Raw genomic sequence first — 10,443 nt, forward strand, 5'->3', positions numbered from 1 at the left:
GCCTCGCCCTGGTTTGTGTCTTTGAGTGGTTTGTGTTTTCTTGCTTTCTCCCTTTGCGGTGTACGTGCACCCCACAGCCCCCACTTCGCGGCTTCCGGGTGTACGAACGTACACCCCCGCGCCGCTACCTTCAATGTGGGGCCAAGCTGAGGCTCAGCAGCAACACCCCACTCCCGCTGCTGCTGCTGCTCCAAGTCCCGCTGCTGCTGCTGCTGCTGCTCCAAGTCCCGCTGCTGCTGCTGCTGCTGCTCCAAGTCCCGCTGCTGCTGCTGCTGCTGCTCCAAGTCCCGCTGCTGCTGCTGCTGCTCCAAGTCCCGCTGCTGCTGCTGCTGCTGCTCCAAGTGCCGCTGCTGGTGCTGCTGCAAGTGCCGCTGCTGGTGCTGGTGCTGCTGCAGACTCTCGGGGGAACCCGACGGTGGAGGTGGACCTGAAGACTGAGCAGGGCTGCTTCCGCGCCGCAGTGCCCTCGGGGGCCTCGACGGGCATTTACGAGGCGCTGGAGCTGCGCGACGGCGACAAGACCCGCTACAACGGCAAGGGTAAGCCACTGCCGCCCCCGCTGCCGCCGCTGCTGCAGCTCCCCGCCCCCCGCAGCAGCAGCAGCAGCGCAGCAGGGCGAGCGGCGTGTGCGGCTCTCAGGGGTGCTGAAGGCCGTGGAGAACGTGAACAAGGTGCTGGCGCCGGCGCTGGTGGGGAAGGACTGCCGCGAGCAGGCAGCGCTGGACCGGCTGATGGTGGAGGAGCTGGACGGCAGCAAAAACGAGTGGGGCTGGAGCAAAAGCGTGCTGGGCGCCAACGCAATCCTCGCCGTGTCGATGGCCCTGTGCAGGGCCGGGGCCGCGGCGAAAGGCATCCCCCTGTACAAGTACGTGGCGCAGCTCGCGGGCCACGAGGCGCCCGAGTTCGTGCTGCCAGTGCCCTGCTTCAACGTGCTGAACGGCGGCAAGCACGCGGGCAACAGCCTGGCCATGCAGGAGTTCATGGTGGCGCCGGTGGGCGCGCGCAGCTTCGGCGAGGCGCTGCGCATGGGCGCGGAGGTCTACCAGGCGCTGCAGCGGCTGCTGAAGGCCAAGTTCGGGCTCGCGGCCACCAACGTGGGCGACGAGGGGGGCTTTGCGCCGGACATCAAGGACCCCAGGGAGGCGCTGGGGCTGCTGGTCGAGGCCATTCGCGCTGCGGGCCACGAGGGCAAGGTCAAGATCATGGCGGACGTCGCCGCCTCCGAGTTCTACAGCAAGGAGGCCAAGAGCTACGACTTGGACTTCAAGAGCCCCGCCGCCGACGCCCACAGGCTCTTGACTGGCGACCAGCTCAAGGACGTGGGCCGCGGGCTCTCCGCCCGCCGTCGCTGCTGCTGCGCCCCTCCGCCCTCCCCCTGCTGCTCCTCCTGCGCGCTTCCCGCTGCTCTTCCGCTCTTCCCGCTGCTCCTGCTCTTCCGCTCTTCCCGCTGCTCTTCCACTCTTCCCGCTGCTCTTGCACTCTTCCCGCTGCTCTTGCACTCTTCCCGCTGCTCTTGCACTCTTCCCGCTGCTCTTGCACTCTTCCCGCTGCTCCTGCTGTCCCACTATTCCCCCTGCTGCTCCGCTATTCCCGCCGCTGCTGCTGCTCCGCTATTCCCGCCGCTGCTGCTGCTCCGCTATTCCCGCCGCTGCTGCTGCTGCGGTATTCCCGCTGCTGTTGCAGTGCTCCGCTGCTGCTGTTGAAAGCCGTGCTGCCGGTGCTGCTGGTGCGGCTGCAGCTGTTCAAGGAGTGGTCTGAGGAGTTCCCGATAGTGTCGATCGAAGACCCCTTCGACCAGGACGACTTCAGTTCGTACGCGGCGCTGACTGCGGAGATCGGCAGCAAAGTGCAGGTGGTGGGAGACGACCTGCTGGTGACGAACCCCGCGCGGATCCGCAAGGCGCTGCAGCACAAGGCCTGCAACGCGCTGCTGCTGAAGGTGAACCAGATTGGCTCCATCACCGAGGCCATCGAGGCCTGCAAGCTGGCCCAGGCCAGCGGCTGGGGGGTGATGGTGTCCCACAGGTCCGGCGAGACTGAAGACTCCTTCATAGCGGACCTCGTGGTGGGCCTCCGCACTGGCCAGATCAAGACGGGGGCCCCCTGCAGGTCCGAGCGCCTCTGCAAGTACAACCAGCTGCTGCGCATAGAGGAGCAGCTCCAGGGCCGCTGCACCTACGCCGGCGAGAACTTCCGAAACCCCTCCAACTAGCTGCTGCTGCTGCTGCGGGGTGAGGGATGGCTGCCGCGCGCGCTGCTGCCCACGATTTGTCCACAGACTCGACTCTTTTAGCTGTTTCTTTCGAGGACGCGGGAGTTCAGGGGTGTCGCAAACCCCAAACCCTAAACCCTTGGGGTTTTAGAAGTGCAGAGTAGCTGTAGTGTCGCCCTTGCGGTGTAACTGGCCTAGATTCGCTGCTCAGCTGCGGACGAACTTTGGGGCTGCCTTGCTGCTGCTGCCTAGCTGTGCATTCCTGCTTGCTGCTGCCACATAGCAGCCGCTGTTTGAGTTGCTGCTGCGTAGCTGTTGCTGTTGTGGTCGCTGCTGTTGCTGCTACTGCTCCATACTCTCTTTTAACTGGCTACAGAGGACTCCTATTGAAAGACTGTGGGGTGCAGTAATTATGAGGGGCTGTTTTGTCTGCACAGACAGCTTAGCGCTGAAAAGAAGCAAAAGCGAAGCTGTTGCAACAGTTGCTGCAGCACTTGCTGCAGTAGTTGCTGTAGTTGTTGCTGCAGTAAATGCGCGAGATCCACTGCACCAGCTGCCGCGGCAGTTGCGCGGCGTCAGTTGCGGCACTTGGCCCTTTCGCAGCAGTGGCTGCAGCAGCTGCAGCAGAAGTCGCTGCAGCAGCTGTAGCTGCCTCTGTTATGCAGCAGCTCCTGCAGCGCCACAGCAGCAGGCTTTTGGCCTCAGGCAAATATGAGGTCTGTCTCTGGCAACCAATGCAAGAAGGGCTCCAGTGTGAACTCCACAAGAGAAACTGCAGCAAGAAAGACACAGCAGCAACAAGAAGCAGCAGCAAGATGACACCAGAAACTCAATCCTCGCAGCATGCGCGCTTCCTCCTCACTGCCTCCAGCAGCAGCAGCAGCAGCGGCCGCCTGTAGCAGCAGCAGCAGAAGCTGCTGGCAGCAAAAAGCGACTCCAGCAGCGCAGCGCAGCAGCAATATGTGCCTCACCAGGAACAGCAAGGCCAAAGGCGCGGAGGCAGTCGACGTGTAGAGTGCCCATGTGGCCCAGAGTGAGGCAGTCCGGGTCTGCTGCGTGGGAGGCACCATTCGTCTGCTGCTGCTGCTGCTGCTGCTGCTCCGCTGCTGCTTCTGTTCGCTTGAAGGTGGCCCCGCGCTCCTTGAAGGTACGGCGGCTCACAGAGATCTCCACCTGGCGGCCGGGCAAAAACGTCGGCACTGCAGAGCCCCACAGCAGACACAACCGCAAAAGCTGCAGCAGCAGCAGCAGCAGGCTGCAGCAGCAGCACAAGGACCGAGACAGCAGCAAGTGCTGCATACGGAGATGCTAGAACTCGCCCAAGTCCCCCCAGAGACTTTCTGAGAAGCAGGAGGGAGCAGCCCTAAGGCAGCAAAGGGCAGGAAACTGGATAGGCGGCAGCAGCAGCAGCAGCAGCAGCAGGAGGGCACCAGCGGCAGGCGAAGCCTCACGCTGCGTAGGCTTTAGAGAGAAAATGCGCATGTTCTCAAAAGTCTTGAGGGCCTCCTGCTGCTCCTCGCGGCCAGCAGCAACTGCTGCTTGTCTTTCAGCCACCACATAATCCCCTATTAGCCCCATGGCCTCCAGCGCCGCGTCCAGCAGCCCGTGCACCTCCTGTGCGCACGTGCTGCCTAAACCCTAAACCCTAAACCCTTAACCATAACCCCTTAGCCTCAAGTCCTTGACCCTAAAGCCTCGGAGAGGCACTGCCAGCAAACGCGACCCGCCACACCCTCAAAAAGAAGCCAGCAGCAGCAGCAGCAGCAACAACAGCAGCAGCAGCAGCAGCAGCAGCACACAGATGCTGCTGCCAAGAGGCAGAGGCCCACCTCCAGACCGCTGCCGTGTTCGTCAGCAAAGGCGGCGCTGCAGTACAGCAAGTTGCGGCTGCCAGTCTCTGTCCTATCGTCCCTAATCACCACGTCTCCGATCTGAGGCAACACAGAAAAGGCTTAGCTAGCCAGCTAGCTAGCTAGCTAGCTATCTAGCTAGCCAACTGCCTGGCTAGCTAGCCACGCCGCGGCGGCAGGGCTTCGGGTCTCCCGCAGCTCGGCTGTACTACCCGCCCTGCTCTGGCCACTGGCCAGCTAGCTAGCCAGCTAGCTACCCAGGCAGCTAACCAGCCAGCCAGCCAGCCAGCCAGCTAGCTAGCTAGATAGCTAGCCAGCTAGCTAGCAGCTAGCGAGTTCACGCCGAGCTAACCTCGAAGAGTCGAATGGGCATCTCCCTGCGGCCGATGTTGGTCGCGAGAGACTTGAGAAGTCCCGAAAGCAACTGAGTCCTCGTCTCTGTCAGTTCCCGTGTCTTTGCGTTCGACAGCAGCACGGGCATGCCTCCCCACTGGTGCTGCAGCAAGCAGCAGCAAGCGCAGCCAGCAGCAGGTCACTTGCTGCGCGGCTGCCCCGGTCATGCAGCAGCAGCAGCAGCAGTACCTTCAAAGCGAAACAGCAGCAACAGCAGCAGCAGCAGCAGCACGGGCACTCGACTGCGCTATGATCAGCGCAGCCAAGAACCGCACATTCCCTGCGCGGCTGCTGCGCCCATGTAGCAGCAGCAGCAGCGCAGCAGCAGCAGCAGCAGCAGCAGCAGCGGACTTCGAGGGGGTCGAAGGCGGGGGTGGGCTGGTGGGGGTGGTAGAGGGGCTTCTTGAGGGCCTCTGCGTTTTCTTCTTGGCTGCAAAGGGCAAACGTGAGGCACTCTGTGAATCCCAAAGAAACCAACAAAGTCCTCAAACTTTGCTTCAGCAGCGAGCGAGGGTTGCAGGCCAACTTCGGGGCCACCGTTCGTGGGATCGTCTCAAAACCGATCCCAATCGCCACGTCCTCGGCCACGTCCACCTCGTGCATCACATCTGCAGCAGCAACAACCCCACACTCAGCCCCGGGGCCCCCTCAAACCTCCAGCCCACAAGGCCCAGCTACCCTGGAGGCCCCCTGGGGCCCCCTGGGGGCCCCCTAGGGCCCCCTGGGGGTCCCCTGGGGGCCCCTTGGGGCCCCTGCGTCCAGCAGCTCTGGCACTTTCTGTTGACTGGGGGCCCCCGCTGTGCCCCGGGCCCCCAGCGGTTGGGGCTCGAGCAAGCCGCCAAACGCTGAACCCTAAACCCTAGCGCTAAACCCTAAACCCTAAACCCTAAACCCTCCAAACCCTACCTGTGCGGGTGGGAGGCACGGAAACCAGGAGACTGTCGCGCTCGTCGTGAGGGTCTGGGCGAGCCGGCAGCATCAGCCGATGCAGCTGCTGCGCTGCTTCTGCTGCTGCTAAGTTCTGGAGGCCACAAATGCGCCGCACTGTGGACATCTGGACCTTCATTTCGCGCCTAAGACGCAGCAAAAAGCCCACGTCCGCAGCCAGCAGCAGCAACAGCAGCAGCAACAGCAGCAGCAGGACGTAATTCTGGGTTTCACACCGGAGTGGTTGTGTGTGCGTCTGTGTGTCTCCATTTGTCTGTCTGCTGCGGTCCTGGCCTAGCTGTGGGCTCCACCGCTGCTGCTGCTGCTGCTGCCTCTGCTGCTGCTGCTGCTGCTGCTGCTGCGCTGGGGCCTCACATGTCCAGGCAAGGAGTCACCAGCTCGCGGCCCTCCGCCTCGTAAACCACCCGCACTGGCTCCACAGCAAAAGGCTCTTCGCAGTACTCCGCCAGCATCGCCACCACCGTGTTCAGTGCCACTTGGCCCTTGTTCTCTTCCACCTGCAGCAGCAGCAGCAGCAGCAGCAGCAGCAGCAGGACGTGGTTCAGGACTTCGCGAAGGGGTATTTGTGTGGCCCTGTGTGGCTACGATTCGCCCTCTCTCTAGCCAGCCACGGAGCCAGCTAGCTAGCTAGCCAGCTAGCTAGCCAGCTAGCCAGCTAGCTAGCCAGCTAGCTAGCCAGCTGCTCAAAGGCATGCATAATGAGAGCAATATGGCTATTCTCGTAGCTGCACAGCTAGCTAGCTAAACGCAGATCAACAGCCACCAGGGCCCAGAATGACTCTGCATGCAGCTAGAGGGGGGTTTTCGGGGCTGCATGCAGGTTTGTGGCTGCTGCTGCTGATGCTGCTGCAGCTGCTGCTGCTGCTGCTGCAGCCTTCGGGCCCCGGGTCTCACCGAAGTGCAGTCAATGAAGATGTCTCTGGAGTCCGCCGTCAGTTTGCAGCCCTCGGCGTTGATGAGGGGAGGCATAGAAAGGACTTGGCCTTTTGAGTCTTTCAAAAGGTAGAGTCGGGGCTGGCCCTCCAGCATGTGCAGGTATTGCTGCAGCAGCAGCAGCAGCAGCAGCGGCAGTTCACAAGAGTCCGCAACTCCCCCTAGACCAGCGCCCTCTGCTGCTGCTGCTCGTGCTGCTGCTGCTGCTGCTGCTGCTGCCAGGGCCAGAGGGCAGCCCACGGGCCCGCATAAAGACGGAGGCAGCAGCCCCAAAGAGCAAAAGCATGCAGCAGCAGCAGCAAAGTGCAGCAAATGTGCAGCACGAGAGACGGCCACAACAGAGACACAAAACGAGACAAAGTGCTGCAGGGCCCAAAGGAAACAAGGGGACAAGCAGCAGCAAAAGGGCCCCAGCAGCAGCAGCCAACAGCAAGCAGCCCCAGGGGCCCAAGCCTGCAGCTCAGCAGACTCCCTGGGGGGCCCCACCCAAGGGCACTGCAAGCCTCACGGGTCAGGGGGCCCCCAGGGGGCCCCAAGGGTATTGCCTGCCACAGGGCTCAGGGGGCCCCCAAGGCCACTGGCAGCCACAGGGCTCAGGGGCCCCCTGGGGGCCCCCCAACCCCTGGAAGCCCCAGGATTAAGGGGCTCCTCCCCCACGGGGCCCCCCCAAGGCACCCCCAGGGGGCGCCCCAAGCACCCCCAGGGGGCACCCCAAGGCACCCCCAGGGGGCCCTGCACAGCCCCCCCAGGGGGCCCCTTGGGGCCCCCTAGGGGGGCCCCCGGGACCCCCTGGGGGGGCCCCCGGGGCCCCTTCGGGAGGGAAGAGAAGTACCTTGAGCTGCGGATGTGCAGCGAAGTGGGTGAGGATTTGGGGGCCCTTCATCGGGGGCAATTCGCTGCAGCCGAGGGGCTGGAAGAAAACCTCTTGGGGGGGATAAGCCCCATAAGAAAAGGGGGGCTGGAGCAGGGCCAAGTCGTAAGTGCCTATGGACACGAGGGTGCGGCGCCTGCAGCCGCAAACCCTAAACCCTAAACCCTAAACCCTAAGCCCTCGCCCAAACCGCAAACCCTTGAACCCCACGCAGCCAACCCAAACACTCCGGCCACGCCATACCCGGACCCTTCGGGGCGCTGCTGCAGCACATCTAAACCCTTCAGGCACGCAGCCGCAGCAAACCCTAAACCCTCCGATCCCGCAGCTGCAGCAAACCCTAAACCCTTCCGGCCCGCAGCTGCAGCAAACCCTAAACCCTTCCGGCACGCAGCCGCAGCAAACCCTAAACCCTTCCGGCACGCAGCTGCAGCAAACCCTAAACCCTAGGTCTAAAAGCGAGCTCTGGGCCCTTTAAACACGACGCCAAATCACCAAATTCTCAAAACACAACTCAAACCCTTGAGGCTCAGCTACCACGCCCTCAAGACAAACCCTAAACCCTCGAAACTAAACTCTACACCACTGGAACTAAACCCTAAAACCTAAGCCCGCCAAATCAAACTCTAGGCAGTGAAACGTGGGATGCACAAAACGACCAAAACCCTGTTCCCCACAAGAACGCCTCCCAAACCCTAAACCCTAAACCCTAAACCCTAAACCCTACCTGCACAGAGTGTGGTGGAGCTTCTCCTGAAGCTCTATGCAGGACTGAAGGCGCCTGGGGTTAAGGCGGACACCTCGAAGGGCCGCGCAGGCGATGAAGGGCCGGGGCCCCTGGGCCTGCAGAGCAGCAGCAGCGGGGCCCCAGCGGTGCAGCAGCAGCAGCAGCAGCAGCAGCAGCAGCAGCAGCAGTAGCAGTGGCACCAGCAAGGCAGCGACAGTTAGGGGAGTGGGATCGCCTCTGTAGGCGACCCCGCTGCGAACGACCAAGCGCCACAGAAACGCCCTGGCCAACAACTAGCTGCAGCAGCAGCAGCAGCAGCAGCAGGTGCTGCTGCCTACGGACGCCTTGACGTGCAGCGTAATCTTGGGGGGCCCCGAGAGCCGCAAAGAGGGGATGGACCCTAAAGGGTCTTTTGCGGTGAAGACCTTCAGGGCCCTTCCGAGGCCCTCCACGCACAGCAAGTCGTACCTGCGCGCAAACCCTAAACCCTAAACCCTAAACCCTAAACCCTAAACCCTAAACCCTAAACCCTAAACCCTAGGCGCCGAGAAACTGTTGGGAGACAGCCAAATAAAGAGGAAAAGACGAGGTAAGCAGCACGGAAGCAACAGCGAAACCCTTTCTTAGGGTTTAGAAGAGGTCCCCAAACCCTAAAAAGTTGACTGGAGACGTCGAGGGCCCTCACAGCCAAAACCCTAATTGGGGGCCCCCAAGCAGCACAAAGGGAGCAGCAGCAAGCCAGGGGGCCCCCCATGAAGAGAGGCCCCCTGCCACAGAAAAGGTGACAGGCGAACTTTAGGGTTTAGGGTTTAGGGTTTAGGGTTTTACCTATTTGCTGGGACATCTATTTTGAGGGTTTTCTGACCCTCCAGTTCCACCACTTCATCCAATTCCACCCCAAAGGCGAAGCACAAGCTGTTCAGTTCATCGTCAGCTGCAGAGGCCGCAAACCCTAAACCCTAAACCCTAAACCCTAAACCCTAAGCCCCGACTCCCAGACCCTCAGCGGCGCTCCCGGCTGCGTTGCTGCAGCAGCAGCAGAGGTGTGCCTAGGCGTGTGTGCTGCGCTGCTCGCGGAAACCCTAAACCCTACGCCCCTAGCCCTAAACCCTAAACCCTAAACCCTAAACCCTAGACGGACTGTATATCCTGCCAAGGCGCTCGTAGAGCTCCTCAGCCACGACGGGAACGGTCGGCATTCCAGAAACAGAAGAAGATGGAGATAAAAAGATGAAACGAAAAAAACAAAAACGAAAGAAGAAATAAAGACAGACACTTCGAAAAAACGAAAATAGAAAAAAAAGAAAGAATGCAGACACTCGGCAAGTCCTCGAGCAGCAGCGACACGCCGGGCTTGAGGTGTAGCAGCAAATCAGCAGCAGGGGCCCAGGTGTTAGAGCCCTCAGCCAAGGGTTTAGGGTTTAGGGTTTAGGGTTTAGGGTTTGGGCTGGAGCGCCTACGCTCGGAGAGGCCCCGTGGGGTAACGACTCGTTAGTACAGCAGGGCCCCAAGGCTCGATGCATGCGCAGCAGCAGCAGCAGCAGCAGCAGCAGCGTCTCTAATCTGCAGCAGCAGCAGAAAAACATATATGTGTTTGGTTTCATCAGTTCCAGCAGCCGCAACAGCAGCCGCAACAGCAGCAGCAGCAGCAGCAGCCTTGTCGGGAACTTTGTGTGGGTATTCCCGACCTCAGCGCCTCCCCCTTCCTTCTTCCTCAGCGCAGCAGCAGCACTGCAGCAGCTTGCTGCTGCAGCAACGCCTAGCAAGCAGCAGCCACACAAGGGCCCCCCTTAGGACACCCCAGCCCGCTGCAGCACAAGACAAGGGTCCCCTAGGCCCTCTGCTGGGGCCCCCTGGCCCCTTTAGGCAGGTCCATTCCTTTCTACGAACCACAGTAGGGTTTGAGGGCTTCATGTCTGTTGCCATAAGCCCGGGGCCCCCCACCGAGGCCCCTGTGGGGCCCCCCGGGGAGGCCCCCCTGCAAGAGGCCCCCCCGGGGTCCCCCCCGGGGTCCCCCCCGGGGGCCCCCCTGGGGGCCCCCGAAGGCCCCAGAGAAGAAAAGACCTTCTTTGGATTGCCCACAGCGCTGAGGCCAGATGGCCGGCTGAGTGCGAAGGCCTTGAGGCCAATTTCTGTGGAGTTGGGGCCCCTGAGGGGCCCCCGAGGCAGCGCCAGGTGCTCGCAGGTGGGGAGTCCTCAGCAGCAGCAGCGGCAGCAGCAGCACCAGTAGCAGCAGCACCAGTAGCAGCAGCAGCACTAGCAGCAGCAGCACCACAAGCAGCAGCAGCAGCAGCACCACTAGCAGCACCACTAGCAGCAGCAGCAGTAGCAGCAGCAGCAGCAGAGTGGGATGTGTGTGCTGCACGCAGGGCCTGACGGTGGCGCTGGCCACTGTTGTGGGGCCCCTGGATGCAAGGGGGGCCCCCCCGACGGAAGCAGCAGTTGCAGTTTCGGTGAAGACCCTTTCGCAGCCTGCGACGGGGCCCCGCATGGCTGCTGCTGCTGCTGC

The 10,443-nt window shown here is 62.1% G+C and overlaps 3 protein-coding genes across 3 annotated transcripts; 2 read left to right on the top strand and 1 right to left on the bottom strand.

Annotated features, from left to right (window-relative positions):
* Nucleotides 1–133: 133 nt before the first annotated feature.
* Nucleotides 134–2,212, top strand: ETH_00024910 (enolase 2, putative; the record flags this gene model as incomplete). The annotated part of the gene is made up of 3 exons (XM_013373897.1): nucleotides 134–539; nucleotides 640–1,319; nucleotides 1,739–2,212. 3 exons carry the CDS (start codon nucleotides 134–136, stop codon nucleotides 2,210–2,212), a joined length of 1,560 nt encoding a protein of 519 aa, XP_013229351.1.
* Nucleotides 2,213–2,913: 701 nt separating this feature from the next.
* ETH_00024915 (phenylalanyl-tRNA synthetase beta chain, putative) lies at nucleotides 2,914–9,133 on the bottom strand (the record flags this gene model as incomplete). The annotated part of the gene is made up of 14 exons (XM_013373898.1): nucleotides 2,914–2,984; nucleotides 3,184–3,411; nucleotides 3,664–3,826; nucleotides 4,042–4,143; nucleotides 4,415–4,558; nucleotides 4,807–5,063; nucleotides 5,362–5,528; nucleotides 5,758–5,900; nucleotides 6,298–6,699; nucleotides 7,169–7,343; nucleotides 7,935–8,050; nucleotides 8,273–8,402; nucleotides 8,763–8,868; nucleotides 9,076–9,133. 14 exons carry the CDS (start codon nucleotides 9,131–9,133, stop codon nucleotides 2,914–2,916), a joined length of 2,262 nt encoding a protein of 753 aa, XP_013229352.1.
* Nucleotides 9,134–9,846: 713 nt separating this feature from the next.
* Nucleotides 9,847–10,164, top strand: ETH_00024920 (3' exoribonuclease family, domain 1 containing protein, putative; the record flags this gene model as incomplete). Its single annotated transcript, XM_013373899.1, has 1 exon — nucleotides 9,847–10,164. One exon carries the CDS (start codon nucleotides 9,847–9,849, stop codon nucleotides 10,162–10,164), a length of 318 nt encoding a protein of 105 aa, XP_013229353.1.
* Nucleotides 10,165–10,443: the final 279 nt, after the last annotated feature.

Source organism: Eimeria tenella, genomic scaffold (assembly GCF_000499545.2).
Source record: "Eimeria tenella Houghton genomic scaffold, Eth_scaff180, whole genome shotgun sequence".
Classification (NCBI taxonomy): Eukaryota; Apicomplexa; class Conoidasida; order Eucoccidiorida; family Eimeriidae; genus Eimeria; species Eimeria tenella.